The 22,314-nt window shown below is 38.7% G+C and overlaps 1 protein-coding gene and 1 pseudogene across 4 annotated transcripts in view; one reads left to right on the top strand and one right to left on the bottom strand.

Annotated features, from left to right (window-relative positions):
* The window catches only part of INTS4 (integrator complex subunit 4), a gene marked incomplete at both ends in the record, with an annotated part of 112,956 nt that overhangs the window by 8,364 nt on the left and 82,278 nt on the right, over nt 1-22,314 (top strand). For all 3 annotated transcript variants that reach the window (XM_084228916.1, XM_084228917.1, XM_084228915.1), the window contains 2 exons: nt 2,926-3,043; nt 12,187-12,293. In XM_084228916.1, coding sequence (XP_084085042.1) covers nt 2,926-3,043; nt 12,187-12,293 — 225 coding nt within the window. The remainder of the gene's footprint in view (nt 1-2,925; nt 3,044-12,186; nt 12,294-22,314) is intronic.
* On the bottom strand, nt 6,730-7,463 carry LOC311178008 (protein MIX23-like; annotated as a pseudogene). Its single transcript has 2 exons — nt 7,401-7,463; nt 6,730-6,980 (listed from the first exon to the last, which is right to left on the bottom strand). The product of its transcript is annotated as a protein MIX23-like (transcript).

Here is a 22,314-nt window from a genome sequence, read left to right as displayed (position 1 = left end):
TTATTTTCTTAAAAAAATCTGCATGTTATTTTCCACAGGGTCTGCACCAATTAACATCCCACAAGCAGTGGATGAGAGCTCCTTTTTCACCACAATCTCATCAACATTTGTTGATTCCATTCTTTTTATCTGGGCCATTCTTGCAGGGATGAGGTGGTGGTATCCCATTGTGGTTTTGATTTGCATTTTCCTTATAATAAGTGATGTTGAACAATTTTCTTATGTCTGTAAGCAATGCGAATGTCTTCTTTAGAAAAATGTCTATCAATAGGTCTTTAACCCATATTTTTATTGTGTGCATTTTTTTGTTATTGTTGTTGGATTGTATCTGAATTTTGTAAATTTTGGAGATTAGCCCCTTGTCAAATATGTGATGCTCAATATTTTTTTCCATTCTGTAGTTTGCCTTTTTTTTTTTTTTTTTTTGATGGTTTCTGTTGAAGTACAGAAGCTTTTTAGTTTGATGTAGCTTACTTTTGGTTTTGTTTCCCTTGCCATTGGGATTGAGTCTGTGAATATATCTTTGTGGTGGATGTCCTCCATTTTGAATTAGTTTTTATGTATGGAGTTAAGTATGGGCCTCATTTCAAAACATTGCTATCCACATTTCCCAACACCATTTATTAAAGAGGCTATCTTTTCTCCATTGTGTGGTCTTACTCCTTTGTCAAAGATTAACTGTCTATATTTGTGTGGTTTTAACCATTTTTTTTTTTTTTAAGATTTATTTATTTATTTATACAAGCACTGGGTACAGTCAGAAGCATGGGAGGGTGAGAGAATTCACCAGAGCCAGAGCAGGGAACAGAACAGGCAGACCGACGAAATACACTGCTGAGGGGAGCAGCAGGCGGCAGGAGAGGGTGCGCGCCTTGCGGGACCCTCGCCGGTGGCCGGGGATTGAACCTGCGCTGCAGAGGCTGCGGGCAGCTTCGCAAGCCAGCGCTCAACCACTGCGCCACCAGGGGAGGCCCCCGTATTTGTGTGTTTTTATTTGTGGGCTTTCTATTTTGTTCTGTTGATCTAAGCTTCTATTTTTGTTCCAATACAATGCTGTTTTGATTCCTGTTATTGTATAATATAGTTTGAAGTCAGAACATGTGATGCCTCCATTTTTCTTCTTTTCTATCGGGATTGCTTTAGCTATTCAGGTCTTATATAAGTCAATGTAATTTTATAATTGTCCTGTTTCCTGGAAAAAAGTCATTGGTATTTTGATAGATATTGCATCAAATCTATAAATTGCTTTAGGTGATATGACCATTTTAATTATATTAATTCTTCTAACCTGTGAGCTTGGGGTAGCTTTCCATTTCTTTGTGTCTTCCTTTAACAGAGTTTAACAATTTTCAGCATACAGGTCCTTCATCTCTTTCATTAGGCTTACTCCTGGTATTTTATTATTTTTGGTGTTTGTTAGAAGAAATAGAAATTTCTTCAATAGCTATGTTGTATATAGAAATACAGCTGATTTTTGTGTATTGATTTTGTATCCTACCAATTTACTGTATTGCTTTATTCTAGTAATTTTTTTGGCAGAGTATTTTGGATTCTCTAAATGTATTAACATGTCACCTGCAAACGGTGACAGTTTCACTTCTTTTCCAATTTGGATTCCTGTTATGTTATTTTCTTGCCTAATGGCTTTGACAATGACTTCCAATACTATGAAGCTGACTTGATTGTGGTGGATGATTCTCTTGATAAGTTGCTGTATTCAATGTGCTAGAATTTTGTTGAGGATTTTTGCATATGTATTCATCACATATATTGGTTTGTGATTTTCTTCTCTTGTGCTATCTTTGTTTGGTTTTGGCATCAAGGTAATGTGTTGGGGATCATATACTATGTTGGGGAGTTTTCCTCTCTGATGTTTTGAAAGAGTGTGAACAGGATACATATTAGATCTTCTCTGAAGATTTGGTAGAACTCATTGGAGAAGTCATCTTGTCCTGAACCTTTGTCCTTAAGGAGACTTTTTGTTTTTCAGTTTCAGCTCCTGTGATTAGACCATTTAAGCTGTCTATTTCAGGGCCTCACTGGTGGCACAAGGGGTTAAGACGCAACCTATGAAGCTGTCTGCAGCCACTGCAGCATGAATTCGATCCCCAGCCAGGGAACTAACCACATGGCACAGCAGACCTCTCCTGACTTGCCTGCTGCTCCCCTCAGCAGTGTATTTCAGTCAATTTGCCTGTTCTGTTCCCTACTCTGTCTATGGTGAATCCGCTTACCTTCCACACCTCTGGCCTGTACCCCAGTTCTTGTATACATAAATAAATAAATCTTTTTTTAAAAATAAGCTGTCTATTTCAGCCTGATTCAATATTGGGAAGTTATATGAATCTAAAAATTTGTTCATGTCTTCTAAGTTGTTTGCATAGGGACTTTTATAATAGGTTCTTATGAGCCTCTGTATTTCTGCAATCTCTGTTGTAATTTTGCCTTATTCATTCCTGATTCTATTGATTTGAAGTTTCTCTCTTTAATTCCAGATAATGGCCAAAAAAGCAGGTGGAATGAAAGATTCTTTTGGTGTTAGCCATGGGAGCTTTAGCATCAGTTTTCAGGGGCTCCCAGAGCAGTGATCCTTGCAGCATTGGTGGTGAAAGTTGCCATAACTCATGTCTAACTTCACTGCACAGTGGAGGAAAAAACTACTTTTAATTCCCAAAGCACATTTCTGTTTGGAAGTTAATGACATCAAGAAGGCATAAAAAAAAACTCTCATTCACTTTACAGTATTTAGGTGTAACATATTGATTGAGAAAAGCTCTTTTCCTTTAAGGATATAAAGTTAATTTTTCAGAAATAAAGTCTTAGAAATACTTGGATCATTGATCTCTTTTGAAATGTTTCCCATGTTCCTCTCTGATGGTTAGCTGAGTGTGGAGTACAAGGTAACAATAGCTTCTTTTGTTCCAGGAGAATGATCCTTCTGTGAGACTGAAAATCGCATCTTTGTTGGGTTTGTTATCAAAGACTGCAGGATTTTCACCAGACTGCATTATGGATGATGCCATTAACATCCTGCAGAATGAAAGTAAGTTGCACTTTAAAAGCTATAGTATCTTTCATTCCTTTTCTGTTGTTGGTATTGAATAGGAATTTGAGGATGATTCAGTAAAACCATGAACATATATTTACAGTTAAAATGCAAATTTGTCTGTAATAATTATGAAGTACCACATACTTGAGGTAGTTTGCATATGCTACAGGATAGTTATTGCCTGTAGGAGGAGAAACTGAAGCTCAAAGAAGTTAAGGGACTTGTTCAACTTTACATAGTATGTTGCAGAGCTGATGTTTTGTTGATTGTGCTACACTGATTCAGAAATTGTGAGAGGTGCTGCTTGGTCACAAGGTCGGTCCCTGACAGTTTAGCTCCTGTAAAAATAACATCTCCCAGACCTCACATGTTGCTTTTTCTATTTAAATGTTCCTTCTTGATACTCACTAAAATTTTTATTAGCATTTAGGTGAAATGGAGAACTCCTTCACCTTTCAATTTTTTTTTTTATTATCTGGTCTTATTTAAGTATAAGATTATGTTAATTGCTGTTTCTGAACATATAGTTTTGTGTGAGTTGGTTGTAATTTCAAAGAGTAGTTTTAATTCATTGGCTGTTTAAATAATGGAAAACATTTGGTTTATAAACGTAAGAGATTGTGGCAGTTATAAATGTCAAGTCAGCAAAAAAACAATCTTAAATTCACTATTGACAGGGAAGGGAAGAGCACAAGAGACTGTGGTGACAGTTCAAGTTCATGGGTGATTTGGTGGTGGCACTTTTATGGGGATAACACCTGAGAGAAGAAATCAAACACTGTATAAAAATGAATGATATAAAAAATATGTATATAAATAAACATGTTAAATTCAAATTTCATTTATTACACAACTTTTTAGTGATAATATCTTACATATATCTTACAATGTCTGAAGTTCAGAATTTTTAGAGTTTTGTTAAACAGCCTTATATTAAAATTTACTTGTATTGAATTTTGACTTTTAATTCATAAGAAACAATGAAAGTAACTTTTTTCCCCTAACAGGGGAGTCTGTTCTATTGAAATACCAATAAAATGACATTAAAGAAAAAAAAAGTAAAAATATTCCTACTACTTCCATAAAACAATTTGTTCTGTTACTACCTTTTACTCATATACATTTTATATGGTTGTACTTACAGTGAGTGTACTATTTTGTGTTTTACTCTACTTACTTAACATTACATATGTATTTTTTCATGTTTCTATATTACCTTGATAATATTTGTGGTGTTAAATACCAACAGGTATAGTGGCATGTTTCTAAAAATTTCATTTAAAAGTGTCAAAACAATTACATTGCCTCAGTACAAGAGTATCCTTTTTCATGGTTGCTAGCTCTATACCTGGAAGAATATCATACTTTAAGACTGGGGATTTCATAGAGCCTAGGCTTTTTGAGCTATAAATAACTTTATAGAGGTCATCTTGTCTAATTCCTTCATTTTGCAGATGACAAAAACTAAGTCCCAGAGGTGCGAAGTGTTGAAATAAGTTCATTTAGCTAAGAAGTTGCAGAATTTAGAAGTTAGTACAGGGGCCACCCTGGTGGTGCAAGAGGTTAAGAACCAACCTATGAAGCTCACCGGAGCCACTATAGCACAAGTTCGATCATCAGCCAGGGAGGTGACCAACATGGCGCAGCAGACCTCTCCTGACTCGCCCGCTGCTCCCCTCAGGAGTGTATTTCAATTGATCTGCCTGTTCTGTTCCCCACTCTGTCTCTAGTGAATCCTCTCACCCCGCCCTGCCCCCCCAAAAAGCTCTGGCCTGTACCCTGGTTCTTGTATGTATAAATAAATCTTAAAAAAAATAAAAAAAAAAAAGTTAGTACAGGGCTCTTTTTATAGACCTGGTTTAACTTTACCTCTACAAAAGAGACATCATAAGAAAGAGTGAGTTTTGATACAAACCCCATTTTAGCCTTTAAAAGAGACTCAAATTGTGCACTCTATATGGCAAATGACTTTTATTTTTGTTAAGTATTTTAGTTCTCTTAATTGTCTCGAAGAAATTGATGTAGGTCTCTTCCTGATTTCCATTTCCTGGTCTGCTTAGATTATAGAATATAGAACTGGAAGGGACCATCAAGATCAAGATTCTCTAGTTCTTTATTTCATACCTGAACAATATGAACTCCAGGGAAGTAAAGTGACTGCTAAAGTAACTGTATTTGTGGCTTAGAATTAAGCCACAGACTTAGAATGATGAGTCTTCTGATTATCAGTCTAATAAGCACTTTCCACACTCTAGACCAGAATTCTTATTTCAACTCATCAGATATACGAGTGCTGTAACTCCTTGGCAAGCACTGGGCTAGGCACTTTGAGAGTACTATAAATACTGCTTCCCTAGTGCATATTACACTGCTAATGTTAACACAAAGCTTGTTGGTTTTTTTTTTTTTTAAAGATTTATTTATGCACATTAGAATGGGGGTGTAAGCCAGAGATGTGGGGGGTGAGAGGATTCTTTGGAGACAGAGTGAAGAGCATAACAGGCAGATCCACTGAAATACACTGCTGAGGGGAGCAGCCGGTGAGACAGGAGAGGTCTGCTGCGCCATGTGGGTTGCTCCCTGGCCGGCTGGGGATGGAACTCATGCTGCAGTGGCTGGTGATAGCTTGATAGCGCTGTCTTTAACTCCTGCACCACCAGGGAGGCACAACACGAAGCTTGTTTTAAAGGAGATATAGTCAGAATACTGTGGGAATAAGGAGAGTGAGATCATTGTTGACTGGTGGGATCAAGAAGGGCTTAGCGAATAGATGGGCAGGAGTAGAGTAATGCCAAGAGGAATAGTATGATAAAAGGTAGAGAGCTCGGATAGTACAAGAGATATTTAAAGAACTGAATTGTCTCGTGAGACAAGGGAAGAGGGGCCTTTAGGAAGAGGCGCCTTTAGGAAGAAAAACAGTTATAAACTGTTCTGAAGCCACTGGGTAGCTGAGGATTTTGCATTTTACTTTGTAGGCAGTGGGAACCTGTAGTTCCTATAAAAGTAACTAAAAAAGTAAAATTTATTTTGCATAAGGGCATGAAATAATCAAGTTTAGTTTTAGAAAGATAATTTAACAGCTCTGAGGGATTTGGTTTAATGAACAAGGTGGTTTCAAGAAAAGATGTTATGGATTCCCTTACTGTCCTTGTGGGGATGTCCATCATACCTGCAGTAGCAATGTAGGCCTGGAACTCAGGAGAGGCTAGGTTTAAGTTAGATAAGATTTATGACTACTGAGTTAAATTTTAAGAGATTTAGCTAGCTTTTCATGGACGTTATGTAGAATCGTCTTTTTGAAAATCGAAATGATCTCATGGTGTGGTGGTGTTGGAGATTTCTTCCTCTCTACTATGTTCTCTAAGTAACTAAGTTTCTTCTGTGGCCTCTTTCATTTTAGAGATTTTTCTTGATGTCTTGAATTTATTTATTTATTTGAGTCAGAAAATTATTTTAATAGTTATAAACTTTTTTTTTTTTACAGAATCAGTATAAAATAGCAGTTGATTTCTCCATAATTATCAGAATTATTTATACTTGAGGGCTTGGTTAAGTAGGGCTGAAATCAACCAAACGTCTTAGACTGTTGGCTCAGAAATCATTTGTGGATGTCCACCTTGCCAATGTCTGTCATCCTTTACTCCTATGAGATGATTCAGTCCTTTATAAACAGTATCCTCTTATTCATTCTTTGGAGGCTTGAAGTGAATTCGGCAGCGTTCATTAAACACCTTCCAGCTCCTGTCATTTACCGCTTCTTCAACATTTGGTTCTGATTTCATCCATTTCAACTTTGTCTGTTCTTTTCTAAGTTGCCTTAATAATGTTAAATCATCCAAATTCTTTTCTCTCCTCGGAGCTGTTTTACTACAGATGAGGTCTGAGCTGTACAGTTTTTTATAACTCTGTCCCTACTGTCATGAGCCTCCATCTAATACTCATAAAGTTGTTTACAGGTTTGGCTGGCATCAGTTTTCCCTGCAGAGGAAGCTGTTGGAACTGTTGTGTTTAATTCATGTACTATTCTTTTTTTTTTTTTTTTTTAAAGATTTATTTATTTATTTATACAAGCACTGGGTACAGTCAGAAGTGCGGGAGGGTGAGAGAATTCACCAGAGCCAGAGCGGGGAGCAGAGCAGGCAGAAGGACCAAAGTACACTGCTGAGGGGAGCAGTGGGCGGCAGGAGAGGTCTGAGTGCCATGTGGGACCCTCCTCCGGTGGTGGGGAGCAGCCGGGGATCGAACCGGCACCGCAGAGGCTGTGGGCAGCTTCGCAACCCAGCGCTCAACCGCTGCACCACCAGGGAGGCCCTAATTCATGTACTATTCTGTCATCAATCGTCCTCATCACCTTGAGTAATTCCTGGAACTCGGCGCACTCCTCACAGTTCACACCGCCACTGGGCACTGCCATATTGGACCAATGTCTTGCATTCAAATTTAAGATGAGGGCCTTCCTGGTGGCACAGGGGGTTGCAGTCTTGTAGCACAAGTTCAATCCCTGGCCAGAGGAGCTAAACCAGATGGCACAGCACCACTCCCATCTCACCTGCTGCTCCCCTCAGCAGTGTATTTCAGTAGATCCGCCTGTTCTGCTCCCCACTCTGTCTCTGTCTCTTTCACCTCCTGCACCTCTGACCTACACCCCAGCTCTTGTATGCATAAATAAATAAAATAACCCTTAAAAAAATAAATTCAAGATGAGGTACTGAAAAACTGATGGTAGTTCTGTATGAATGAATAGGGTTTATCATGTGGTAACTTCTACTCTAGGATGATCTTTATGTCTTTTGGAGAAATTTTAGATTTTACTGTGTTTTGGTGTTTTCTTGTAGCGCCTATCAGTTCGAAATTCATAACTGTTCTGCTAGGAAGACAAAAATGCCCAACTGCTATGTTTTTGGAACCAAATCAGCTGAAGGGGTCTGGGAAGTGCCATCTCCTCTTCTTTCACTGTATCTGCTCCCTTTCCTCATTTAGCGTTTCCCAGATTGAATTCTATATATTTATTTAGCCTTACAAAGCAGTTGATCTGTTTTTTGGCATTAAGAAAGCATTCCTGGGCCTCCCCAGTGGCGCGGCGGTTGAGCACTGGGTTGCAAAGCTGCCCGCAGCCTCTGCAGCACTGGTTTGATCCCTGGCCACCGGCGAGGGTCCCACATGGTGCACAGACCTCTCCTGCTGTCTGCTGCTCCCCTCAGCAGTGTACTTCGTCAGTCGGTCTGCTCTGCTCTCTCCTCTGGCTCTGGTGAATTCTCTCACCCTCCCGCGCTTCTGACTGTACCCAGTGCTTGTACAAATAAATAAATAAATCTTTAAAAAAAAAAAAGAAAGAATGGCTTTTTTAAAAAAGAAAGCATTCCTTTAAGCAAGGGGTGGGGGGAGAAAAATTAAAAATAAAAAAAATAAACAAGGAGGGGACTATGTAGGGTAAATGATTGTCAGGCTTTTCTGCCCTCCTGCCATCAGGATTGATGATGGATCCCTGCGGTCCTGAATGCATGCCTGATGGCGGGTCCCTGGAGTAGGGTGTGGGCATATGTAGGTGGGATTCACCTGGGCTGAGACTGGGCCTATAAAGGGGGGGCGGGGAGGGCGTCACAGGGATGCCAGAAGAAAGCAAGAGAGCGGAACGGAGTGACTGGAAGGAGAAGAACAAGCAAGAGACCAGAAGAGAACCAGCAGCGAAGCAGAGGCCACGAGAGAATGCCGGAGAGCCCAGAAAGAATGAAGATTCACTGCCATGTACCTGGTAAAATCCCAATAAAAGCCTGAAAAAGCCACTGAGGGCTCCAGGACTCCTCCTTCACGCATCTGCTCGGATCATAGAGAACCTGCGCTGTGCCTTTCTTGCCCCTACAGGGACCGTGAACACTAAAGTCTCACATCCTCTGTACATAGCCTAATTAGACAGGAGCAAGGATTTGAGTTAAATAAATTAAACCCAGTGTCCAACTACAAGATAATGGAGGAAAAGCTTAGGTGGTAGGTGGGGGGATGGGGAAGGGTAGGGTGTGTTGGGGGAATGCAGCTTAAAGTTCTTATTGTTGGTATTACAGGGTTTCTGGCATAAGACTCTTACCAGTTCCCTAACACAGCACAAAACCACTTCCTATGGTATCCCTTCCGCCTCCCCCAAGGCAGTTACTTAATTATTCAATAGTCCAGTTGTAGGAGGCAGGAATGGACAAAATTTTATAATAAGTTATAAGGTCAGGAACAGGACACAGTGCAGGTTTTCTGATCCCATGCAGACTGGGTAAAGGAGGAGTCAGAGTCCTCAGTGGTTTTGCAGGTTTTTATTGGGGTTCAGCGGGTACATGGCAGGCAGGGGTGCTGTGGGGCTGGGAGGCTGGCAGTCCTCCCAGCCTCCAGCAAATCTTCACTATCTGGGCTCTCTGGTATTCTCTGCTTCTGTTTCGGGCTTCTTCTCTTTCGGCTTCTACTGGCGTCCCCGTGACACCACCCTTAAAAGCACAGTCTTAGCACAGGTATACCCACTTCAGGTGCCCGCCATCAGGCATGCATTCAGGATCACAGGGTTCCCTCATCTATCCTGATGGCGGGAGGGCAGAAAAGCCTGATTTTTTACCTTACCCTACACCAGTGTTTTGGTTATGTGCAGAGTCTGCAGCTGAGGAGCCAAGTTCTTAAGAATGGATGATTGGTTGACACACTCTAGGGGAGAGAGTGCTCATGGGACCTCAAGCATCAGATCTTGGTCTTCCTGTTGGTAAAATGCAGCCATGGCAAAACCTGCTAGGCATCCAGATCGAAGTCTTTGTGCTCCTCATTGTACTTCTGCAAATGCATCTTAATCTTGGAAGCGTTGACCCAGCTGACAGTGTGCTCCATGCTGTGCATGACAAGGAAGGTGGGGATGGTGGGTAAGCATGTCCAGGCCCACTCATACGTGGCTGTTCTCTGCAAATGCCTCAGTGCTGCTCCGTCCACAGCTTGAGGAGCACAGTGGACAGGTGTCAGTGGCACAGCAGAAGGTCCAGGCGGCGACCGAGTTGCACAGCTCTAGAGAGCTGCACCAAATTGAGAGCTTACGGAACCTCCAGCAGGAGGGCCGAAACATGCACATGAAACTGTCTAGCTCGGGCAGCTAGCGCAGGTGCTGTGCTAGCTCGACCTCGACACTGCCTAGCTGGTTGTAGCATGTGTAGTCCTCGCCACTACAGCGGCGCAGCTGGAGCAGTTCACGCAGGTTGTGGTTAGTGACCTCCCACTTCGGGAAATCCACCTGCTCCAGCAGCTTCTGCTTATGCAACTTAAGCTTCCACACTATAGTGACAACTTCTAGAAAGACAGGGCCCGGGGCAGAGAAGAAGCTCCCAGTCTCCCCAAATTGAATTCTTCCTAGTCCGATTTTAATGTAGAATAAATCCCCTGTTTCAGTGGTCACTTGGTTGTGTTGAATCATAAAGGAGGAGGGGTCCAGTTGCTTCTTATAGAGACTTCAAACAAATCCATGCCTCTCTCCCCCACCTCCCCTTTTTCGTTTGTTTTTCTAAATCTCCAATTCCTCAATCTTACTGGGGTGTAATGGCTAGAATTTATTTGCTTTGTTCTGATAATAATCCTCAGTAGGCATTTAATATTCGATTTCTCAGTCTTGCCAGAGTTTTTGATCTGCTTTCTGCCTCCATAAATTTGTTGACTTTTCTCATCTACTTACTTTTTTATTGTTTCTTTATTCTTGTAGGTTTATACTTTTAAAATTCTCTTATTAAATGTGAGGTAGTAGAAAGGACTAGAGATAAACAGATGTGTTCAATCTACTAATGTTTAACTGGAAATCTTACCGAAGTGATTTAACTGGTGTTTTTGAATGTTACTAATTTATATTTCAGATCTAGCATTTTTGACTTATTTGCTTCACACTATACTATGGTTTACTTGATGTTTTACTAAAGTGGACAGTTTTCACTAGACATTTTTTATATGGTAGTAATCTAAAATGAAATTAGTGTCATGTGATATCTATAGGGGTTAACTCTAATTTTTAATATGTATATTTAAAATATGCATGGTTATTTACATAAAAAGATGATCTGAATGCCACCTAAAATCCTCTTGTATACCACCAGCATTACATGAGCCATATTTTAGAACAAAGACAAGAATTTAAACGCAGAGAGCCTGGCTAAGAAGATTGATATTGTTTTATTTGGATGTAGCTCTTTGCACATTTACAAAACATTCATTGAGTATTAATAAATCATAGAATCTGAGAACATAGGGCCTCCCCGGTGGTGCAGCGGGTTGAGCCCAGCGCTGTGTGGCTGTCCATGGCCTCTGCAGTGCGGGTTCTATTCCTGGCCACGACAGACCTCTCCTGTCTCGTCCACCGCTCCCCTCAGCAGTGTCTTCGGTCCATCTGTCTGCCTGTTCTGCTCCCCACTCTGTCTCTGGTGGACCCGCTAACCCTCCCATGCCTCTGGCCTGTACCCCAATTCTTGTATAAATCTTTAAAAAAAAAGAATCTGAGAACATAAAGATGAATAAAACATAGTCCTTGCCCTCAAGGATCTTTTAGTTTCTTTGTTTGGTCTGATGTGAAAATAAGTATTATAGTTGAAATATATAGAGTAGTGAAAGCATGAAGGAGAAAATGGTTAGTTCTTAGGGAAGAAGGAAAATGTACTGGAGGTGCTACTTCTTGAGGTGTGGGGTTAAGGATAGTATCAGGTGTGGACAGAGGTATAGAGAGCGCAAAGTGAGGGGTGACATGAAATTATAAGTAATTGCTAGAGGAAGCTTGAAAGATATGCTGTTAGAAAGGAAGATAAGGTTAATATCATGGTGAGACTGTTATGTATGTATATATGCGTACATACCTGTATGCATTGCTAAGAAATTTGGACTTTTATCTTGAAGCTAGTAAAAAGCCCTTCAATTTGTCAAGCACTAATAAGCATTTTTAGAGCACTATTCTCAACCCTAGGGAGGACTCAAATTTTTAGACACGATCCCTTTAATAACTTAGCTTTAGCTGAGTGAAATCAAAGATCAAATAATAGAACTTAGCTGATAAAAATAATACATTTTTTAAAAATCTATGTACATTTAGCTTTTACTATGATCTCCTTCTGAAATCCTACAACCCAACTTTCCATCTTCCTTTTTAGAGTCTCATCAAGTCCTTGCTCAACTGTTGGATACTTTACTTGCAATTGGCACTAAACTCCCAGAGAATCAAGCTATCCAGATGCGCTTAGTTGATGTAGCCTGCAAGGTAAGAGTACAATGGTTCGATGGAGTGTTACTTCTTACTTGAGCAGTATTGTATTATCTGGAAAGGTTGCCTGAGCTGTAAAATCCTCCTAACTCCATCCTAAATCTTTCTGAGTATTGCCAAGTCTTTTTCCTGGTCCCTTATTTAGGTTTTCTAAATTCCTGCTATGAGTGAACCCATTTCATTTTTTGACTGGGTTATTTACTTTGTTTTTGTTGAGTCCCTTCAGCTCTTTGTAGATTTTTGTGATCAGTCCTCTATCATTAGTGTTGTGTGCAAAAATTTTCTCCCAGTGGGTTACTGTCTCTTTTGCTGTACTTCTCTAAGCTCTTTAATTTGATGTAGTCCCAGTTGTTTATCTTTGCCTTCGCTATCACTGCTTCGGATGATGAGTTTTTAAAGATGTTGCTGAGGTGAATGTCATGTAGTGTTTCGCCTATATTTCCTTCTATATATTTTATGGTTTCAGGTCTTATGTCTAGCTCTTTAATCCAGTTTGAGTTGGTTTTTGTGCATGGTGTGAGGTAGTAGTCAAGCTTCATTCTTTTGCATGTAGCAATCCAGTTTTTGGGAAAACTTTTTTATGTTGATTTTTTTCTGATAAATAAATGCATATACTTTTTTGTATATATAAGCAATACTGTAAAAATGTATTGCTTTTTTATTTAAACACAAAACTATAATCATGTTCTTTATTTTTGCTTTATCAGTGACATTGTAATGGAAGTATTTTCCATACATTATAAATATTTGTGAACATTTTTAATGAATACATGGTATTTTGTCCAGTAGTTAAGCCATATTTTATCTAACCTTATTCTCCTATTACTGGACAGTTTAACCATTTTTTAATTATAAATTATTTGGCAGCAAATACTGTTAATCTAAAATAATTTCTGTGTTTGGGGTTATTTCCTAAATACAGATTGTCACAAGTAGATTTACTAGTTCAAAGCATTTAAAGATTTTTTAAAAGCCTTTTGGCTAAATTGTTTTCCAAAGTATTCAAGTTTATATGTCCACTGGCAGTATATGAAAGTACCTAAGTTCACTGTGTCATTCTAGGTTATTCATGTTTAAAAACGAGATAAACTTGTTAATTTGGTAGGAGGCAAGTAGAGTTTAATTTTTTTTATTTCCTTTTTAAAAGATTAATAGGAGGCTTCCTATTTGTTTGTCTTTTGTATTTCCTTTCTTGAGAATGAACTTAACGTTCTTTGCCAGTTTCTCATGGGGTTTTTAATGTGTTTCTCCAACATCTGTAGAGGTGCATGATGGGGTAAAAATTTGAACTTGACTCCTCTGTGGTGACCCGAGTTATAGCAGGACAAGCAGTTAGAAAGTTTCTTCCCCTCTTTGATCAAATGTTATTTGAAAGGAGTACAGCTGAAACTCTATTCAAAGAAGGCATTATGCTTCCAGAAATATCTCAAGGAAAAGTGCTGTAAGCAATAGTAGTAGCTGTCAGACTCTAAAGGAAAGGGTGGATAAAGTTAACCAGTTACTGTGAAAGTTGGAGATAAAGTTTTTCCCCCAGAATATGGAGGCACCAAAGTAATTTTAGACAACAAGGAGATGGTAACATTCTTGGAAAATCTGTTGACTGAAATCATGGTTGAAATGACATCATATGAAGCTGCCCAATCCACCAAAGTTCTGAAATCTTTCATCATATAAATAATTTGTCACTTTTATAATAAACTAATGCAATTCAAAAAAAATTTTTTTGAATAATTTGTAAATGGCAGATCTGTCACATTGCAGATTCAAAAATAAAGATTATCTATAATTCATAGCTATGAGTAGATATGATCCAGCAATTCTCCTTGTAATTATCTACTAAGAGAACTGAAACATGTTTTGACACAAAAACTTGTGAATGTTTGTTGCAGCAGTATTTCTTATAGTCAAAAGGTAGAAATAGATGACTATTTCAGCAACTGATGGATAAAAAACAATGCAGTTGAATATTCTTTGACCATCAAGAGGAATGAGATATTGACACGTGTTACTATCTGCATGAATCTTGAAGATATACTAAGTGAAAAAGCCAGTCATAAAAGACCACATATATAGTTGTGTTTAGTTGAAATTTCTATAATAGCAGAACCTATAGAGACAGAAAATTGATTAGTGGTTACTGAGGGCAGGGATGGATAGATGGATGGGTTGTTGAAATGATGAAAATGGGGGCATCCCTGGTGGCTCAAGGGGTTAAGTCATAGCACTATGAAGCAGTCTGCAGCCACTGCGGCGCGAGTTCAATCCCCGGCCAGGGAGGTGACCCACATGGCACCGCAGACCTCTCCTGACTGCCCACTGCTCCCCTCAGCAGTGTATTTCAGTCAGTCTGTTTTGTTCCCCACTCTGTCTTTGGTGAATCCTCTCACTCCCTGTGCCACTGGCCTGTATCCCAGTTCTTGTATGCATAAATAAATAAATCCTAAGAAAATTGATGAGTGAGACCATCTGGCATTTTTCTCTTTCTTTCTGGCTTATTTCACTGAGCATGATCCCTTTCAGCTCCATCCATGTTGCTGCAAATTGCATGAGTTTGTCTTTTTTTGATTGCTGAGTAATATTCCATTGTGTGTGTGTACCACATCTTGATCCAGTCACCTATTTTTGGGCATTTGGGTTGTTTCCATAGCGTAGCTATTGTAAATAGTGCTGCTATAAACATAGGGGTGCAGGTACCCGTTTGAATTAATGATTCTGTGTCCTTTGAGTAAATACCTAGGAGTGGAAAAATACCAAATGGTCTCACTTATAGCAGGAATTTAGGAAACCTAAATAAGGGACCAGGAAAAAGACTAATTATAATAAAGTAAAAATCAAAATCAACAAGCAACTATAAACCAGAGACACACAGGGAGGAGGGATTAGGGTGAAAATAAGGGGGGTGGGAATTATATAGGGAATATAACCAAGATGAAAATGCATACATTGTGCAAAAATGAAAAATGAAAATGATGTAAAAAATATATAAAATAAAATACAAAAAATTAAAAAATAAAATAAAATATTCAGAATAAAATTATTGAAAATGTTGGAAAATTGTGATGATTGTACATATACTAAAAGCCATTAAATTGTACACATTAACAGTATGAATTGCCTGGTAGGTGAATTATTTCAATAAAGCCATTTATGAAAAACAATTCACCGTTTGGTGAATTGTAACTGTATCAGCATTTGAATTGTTTCCACTTTCTGGCTATTGTGAATAATGCTGCTGTGATATGTTTATAAATTTTTTGTTTGGATATATGTTTCAGTTATCTTGGATATATACTGAGGAATGGAATTGCAGGATAATCTTTAACGTGTAAATCTTCAATTTTTTGTTGAATTTTTTTCAAATTACAGTAAAATATACATAACAAAATTTGTTTATCTTTGTAAAACTTTAAAGTGTACATCTCAGTCTATTCTCAGTGTTCTATCATCACCATCATCACAAAACTCTCTCCAGTTTGCAAAACGGATAAAACTCTGTACCTATTAAACAATTCCTCATTTCCACCACCTGCAACCACCATTGTATTTTCAGTTTTTGATTTTGACTCTGTTTACCTCATATAAATGGAATCATATAATATTCTTTTGTGTTTGACTTATTTTACTTAGTGTAATGACCTGTCTCAGTTTGGGCAGGCTTTACAAAAATACCATAAACTTGATGATTTTAACAGCAATTAATTATTTTTCACATTTGTAGAGGCTGGGAAATCCAAGATAGAGGCACCAGCAGATTTGGTATCTGGTGAAGTCTTGCTTCCCGGATTATAGATGTTTGTCTTTTTGCTGTGTCCTCACTTAGTAGGTGGGAAAAGAGAGCTCCCTGGGGTCTGTTTTATAAGGGCACTGATTCCCATTTATGAGAGTCTACTCTCATGAATTAATAACTCCCCAAAGGCCCCATATCATAATACCATCACATTGGGGATTGAATTTCAACATATGAATTTTGAGGAAATACAGTTATTCATTCTATATAGCATGTCCTTAAAGTTCATCCATGTTGTATCATCTGTCAGAATTTTGTTCCTGTTTAATCTTGAATAGTATTCCACATATTGTTTATCCATTTATCTTTTGATGAACACTTGGGTTGCTTCCTTCTTTTGGCTTTGTGAATAATGCTGCTATGAACATGGGCTTTTTATCTTGGACTTTCTACATCCAGAACTTTGAGAAGGTAACATTCTCTTTTTTTTTTTTTTTTAAGATTTATTTATTTATACATACAAGAACTGGGGTACAGGCAGAGGTGTGGGGGTGAGGGAATTCACCAGAGACAGAGTGGCAAACAGAGCAGGCAGATTGACTAAAGTACATTGCTGAGGGGAGCAGCGGGTGAGTCGAGAGGTCTGCTGCGCCATGTGGGTGGCTCCCTGGCCGGGGATTGAACTTGTGCTGCAGTGGCTGCGGATAGCTTCATAGGTTGCATCTTAACCCCTTGCACCACCAGGAAGGCCCCCATTTCTTTTTTTTTTTTTTTCAAGATTTATTTATGCATACAAGAACTGGGGTACAGGCCAGAGATGCTGGTGGTGAGAGGATCCACCCGAGACAGAGCGGGGAACAGAACAGGCAAATTGACCAAAGTACACTGCTGAGGGGAGCAGCGGGTGAGTCAGGAGAGGTCTGCTGTGCCATGTGGGTTGCTCCCTGGCTGGCCAGGGGATCCAACTCATGCTGCAGAGGCTGCGGCCAGCTTCATAGGTTGCGGCCAGCTTCATAGGTTGCGTCTTAACCCCTTGCGCCACCAGGGAGGCCCAACATCCTCTTGTTTTTAAGTGACCCAACCTGTGTGTTTAGCAGTGTCACCTCATACAGACTAATACAGGTATATAACCAGAAGTAGAATTACAGGTTCACATAGTAATTTTATTTTTAATTTCTGAGGAACTGACTCAGTTTTGCATAGTGGCTGCACCATTTACATTATCACCAGCACTGCACCAGGGTTCCAGTTTCTCTGTGTCCTTGCCAGCATTTTTCCTTTTCCTCCTCTTCCTCCTCTTCTGATTGTTGCTATCCTAATAACTATGAAGTGGTATCTCATGGTTTTGACTTACTATTGTGTAACCATTAGTGATTAATGATATTAAGCATCTTTTCACATGCTTATAAGCCAGCCATCTCTCATCTTTCTTTGGGGAATGAGATTCCAATATTTAAGAAACTAATGAGTTCATAATCTTATAAAAGATAAATAATACATTATCGGTTTTTTTTGTTTTTGTTTTTGTTTTTGTTTTTTTGCAATAACAAGGATGTGAGATACAAACATTGCTCATAGGAAGGTGTGGAAAAAGTCTGGGGGTGAGATAACTATTAAGGGAGCACCTAGAATAGATGTCATCCCACTTAGGTTTTGAGACACAAATAATATGTCAAGCAGATAAGATTAGGGTTGGGTTTCCTAATTAAAATGGTTTTAATTACCCCCAAAGAGGGATATAGTGCATGTGGAGGTAGGGCTTTACTTAATTAGGGAATCCAAAGAGAGTTTTTTAGAGGAAATGATAGTTGAGCTTAGACTTTTAAGATCTTGAGGCCTGGTAAGAATAAAGCAAAGTGAATAAAGGAGTGTGTGGGGAAAGTTTCTAGACAACGAATCAGCATGCACAAAGATCCCATGGTAGACATACTAAGTTAGAAAAATTTAAAAAATAGCAGTAAGAATAGTATCCTAGTGTCCCTAGGATTCTCAAGGGTTCTGAGAAACCTTTGTGTATCTGCCTTTTCAACTACATATTTTTAAGAGACTAGATTTTTTTCACATACTTCAGAAAAAACAATATATTGTTTTGTTACAGATTATTGAAACAGATATGAGTAATTGTAAAGGAATTAATAAAGAAAAATTAAAATTTTTTTAAAATTCCTAATTCAGTTAGTATTGATAGACCTAACTCACATATATGAAAGCTCTTTAATAGTTTTTAAGACTGTAAAGAAATTCTGAGACCACAACCATTTAAGAATCATGAGGCAAAGTGCAGGATTTTGTAGGTCTTGTTGAGAAGCCATTGAAGTGTTTTGGGTAGATAACAGGTAGTGATTTGATAAATATTTAGGAAGTAAAATTGACAGAATTTAGTGATTGAGTTTGAGATGAGGGTGAAGGAATTGTTGAGAATGGTTCCAAGGTTTCTAGCTGACATGCCAGTTGGGTTGGGGTGTGGGACAAAATCCAAACACCCTAGCAATTTATTTATTTTTTTTTTTAAATATAAGTATTTTTATTTTTTTTATAGAGGCATGTTTTATTTGTTTGTTTGTTTTGTTTATACATGCACTGGGTACAGTCAGAAGCGCGGGAGGGTGAGAGAATTCACCCGAGCCAGAGCGGGGAGCAGAGCAGGCAGAAGGACCGAAGTACACTGCTGAGGGGAGCAGCGGGCGGCAGGAGAGGTCTGCGCGCCATGTGGGACCCTCCTCCGGTGGCCGGGGAGCAGCCGGGGATCGAACCGGCGCCGCAGAGGCCGTGGGCAGCTTCCCAACCCAGCGCTCAACCGCTGCGCCACCGGGGAGGCCCAAACACCCTAGCAATTTAAAACTTATCCCCCACCCCCATCACAAAAATAGTATGAAGTATTTCCATATGCCCTTCCTGATTCATCAATCATTAACATTTCCCACATTTGGTTTATTATCTCTTTACATATAAATATTCTTCTTTCCTGAACCATTTAAGAATAAATTGCAAACATCATGCCTCTTTTCCTCTAATGTTAACACTTAAGTGTCTATTTCTTAAGGAGCGCGTTATTTCATAACCGTAATACAGTTTTCAAAATCAGGAAATTCAATCATCCTTCACATAATTTTTGTTTTTCTGGTCCAGGAGCACACATTGCATTTAGTATTTCTTCTTTAATTTGGAAAGTTCCTTCATTCTTTGTCTTCTATGAATTTGATATTTTTGAAGAGTAGAGGCTATTTTATAGAATGTCTTTCAGCCTGGGCTTATCTGGTATTCCCTCTGTTTACATTCAAGTTATATATTTTGATAGAAATATAGCATAATTGATACTGTGTTCTCACTGTAACATGTCCTGAGGCACAGATGAACCTTACTGATGTTGTTAACTTTAATACTTGGTTAAGATTCTGTCTGCCAGGTTTTTCATTGTAGTTACTTTTTTTCCTTGGGATTAATAGTTAGTGGGGAGATACTTTGAGATTATGTAAAATATCCTCTTCCCCATCAAACTTTTACTCACTATTTAGCAACAGTTAATAACTTGCTAAGTCAGTTATTGCTCTGATTATTGCAAAATGATGGTTTTCTGTTACTCTTTGTGTTATTGGTTGGCAATCTATAAAAAAGCTATCCCTCCCTTCCTATCTATTATTTAATAAATAATAACATATTGCTATTGTTATTTTTTGACATTCAAATTGTTCTTTTATATTTTTAAAATTTAAGGTGAATGTGCCACATTCTTTGTATCACAGTAAAGTCATGCTTTCATGTATTCTTTAACTTCTAAAATTTCATCCATTTTATCTTGTCAATCCTTGATTTTATGTTGTCGATATACAGTTAATCTTCATTTGAGAGATGAGATTTAGTTCACACATTTCACTAGGAAATTAACATCCTTTTCTTGCATAGAATCTGTGCAACTGAAATGGAAGGTTTTCTGTTTACATTTCTATCTCTGAAGATTTTTCTAGGAGAAGAAACATCTTCTCATTTTTGCTAATAAGGCTTTCTTAAAATCTAGCTTAGTTGTTCTTTGTCTTTCTGCCTCCATATTGCCTTGTCTCCTAGTCTTTGTTTCTTTCCCTTTAATTCTGTGGTAGAGGTCCATTAAACTCTTAAGGTAGCAAATAGAACTTATTCACCTTTTTAATACTTACGAAATAATACCTAAATAAATACTATGTGTGGTTTGTTAGAAGAGGGTATCTGCATACAAGGTACACTGAATCTGTATTTAAAAACAATCCATATTGAAATCAAATAGTTTTAAGTTAGTTTTGTCTAATTTAATTCTAAGATTATCTTGATCTATTTAACATTTGATCTTTTCCTATAGCAGTAGTTTTAAACTGGTTGGTTTAACTTATTTTTTAACATGTATTTCTTTCATTATGTGATTTGCTTACTCACACCATTACTATAAAAACGATGGTACTTTAATGGCATGGATCTAACACCAAAATAGCATCATCTGCAGAGCAGAGACTGGCAGCCATTAGTAATGATAATTGTGATGCAGGAAGTGACCTGTAGAAGAGGATATCATAATACTGTAATTGCTGCCCTGAGGGTGTGATTTAGACATATGCTTTCTTTTGGGCTAACATTCGATGTGCAGTAATAGGCCGGTTATGCGTCAGTGTTGCCTGGTTACCTTAATAGATGTTAGAAAATTTAGTTTGTTCTGTCAAAACCAGAGTATTTAACAGTGGTAGCACCCTTCCAGGGACTCATGGTTCAGTCAACAGTTTAATTGTGAGAAATGATGCTTCCATACTAAATATAAATAGTCAGTGGGGAAAAAAACAACAACTCTGCAGCGTTAACTGTGGCAGTCATTGTCAGATTCATATCTGGAATTTTCCCTCTTCAGTTTGTGTCTTATTTGGATAGATAATTTTGAGCCCTCGCTATGTCTAAGGCATTGTGAGGATGTAAGAATGTATGTTTCACATTGTTGTAAACTAAGTAATGTTTGGGTAAGAATTAGCTCTGAGGTAAGATGTTTGACTGAGCCATTATTATAACGAGAAGTTCCCACTCTGGATGCCCAGCCCACCCTCAGCAGACGAGCTTTCTCACCAGGTTTCCATTACTCTCTCCTCCAAGAAAACCTTCCTGCCTGCCACACTTCACAAAGAACAGGCTTCTCACCAAAAGTCTAGGTTCCCAGAGGGTTAAGGAACTTACCCTCTGAGGGGAACCATTAACAGGTGCTCGCTACCTTTCATGACAGACTACACTGTTAAGGAGCTTCACTAAAAAGTTCTTGCTTGTGTGTCCCCCATCATCCAGGTGACCCACTCCTACCTTTGAGCCTTCTCCATTGTCTGTTTTTCACAATTACCTGCTCTTCTCTTCCCTACCTGTTTCTCTTCTTGTCTTTATCATTTTGTTTGTTTGTTTGTTTAGGTAACATTGGTTTACAGCACCCGTAAATGATTCAGAGGCAAAGGATCACACCATACCCACCAACTAGGTACCCACCATAGTCTATTGCGCGCCATCCATACTTGCCTCACCGCCTACCCACTCCCTCTCTGGTAGACTGAGTTCTACAGTCATATTGCTGGGGGATATGTTATTGGTTTGGTTTTGTCTGGCCATTTGTTTTGTTTCTGTATATTCCACATAAAAGTGAAACTATATAATATTTTTCTTTTTCCTTTTGACGTATCTAGCTTAGCATAGCATGTTGTTACAAATGACAAGAGCTCATCTTTTTTTTTATATTTGAGAAGTATTCCATTGTGTATATATACCACATCTTCTTAATCTACTCATCTGTCCTTGGGCACTTAGGTTGTTGCCATAAATTGACTGTTGTAAATAGTGTTACAGTGAACATAGGAGTGTATGTATTCCTTCAAATTAGTATTTTTGCATTCTTTGTGTAGATACCTAAGAGTGGAATTACTGAATTCTTTTTTTAAATGTATTCTTTTTTTTTTTTTTAATATTTATTTATTTATTTATACAAGCACTGGGTACAGAGGCACAGGAGGGTGAGAGAATTCACCAGAGCCAGAGTGGAGAGTAGAACAGGCAGAGTAACGAAGTACACTGCTGAGGGGAACAGTGGGCGGCAGGAGAAGTCTGCGTGCCATGTGGGACCCTCGCCCTGCCGGGCATCGAACCGGCGCTGCAGAGGCTGCGGGCAGCTTCGCAACCCAGCACTCAACCTCTGAGCCACCGGGGAGACCCTGGAATTACTGAATTTTATGGTAGATCTATTTTTAATGTTTTGAAAAGCTTCCATACTGTTTTCCATAGGGGCTGGACTAATCTACATCCTTA

The sequence above is a fragment of the Talpa europaea genome (genome assembly GCF_964194135.1).
Source record: "Talpa europaea genome assembly, chromosome: 1".
In the NCBI taxonomy this organism is placed as follows: domain Eukaryota; kingdom Metazoa; phylum Chordata; class Mammalia; order Eulipotyphla; family Talpidae; genus Talpa; species Talpa europaea.
The sequence above is the reverse complement of the archived record's forward strand: the minus strand, read 5'-3'. Positions and strand labels throughout refer to the sequence as shown.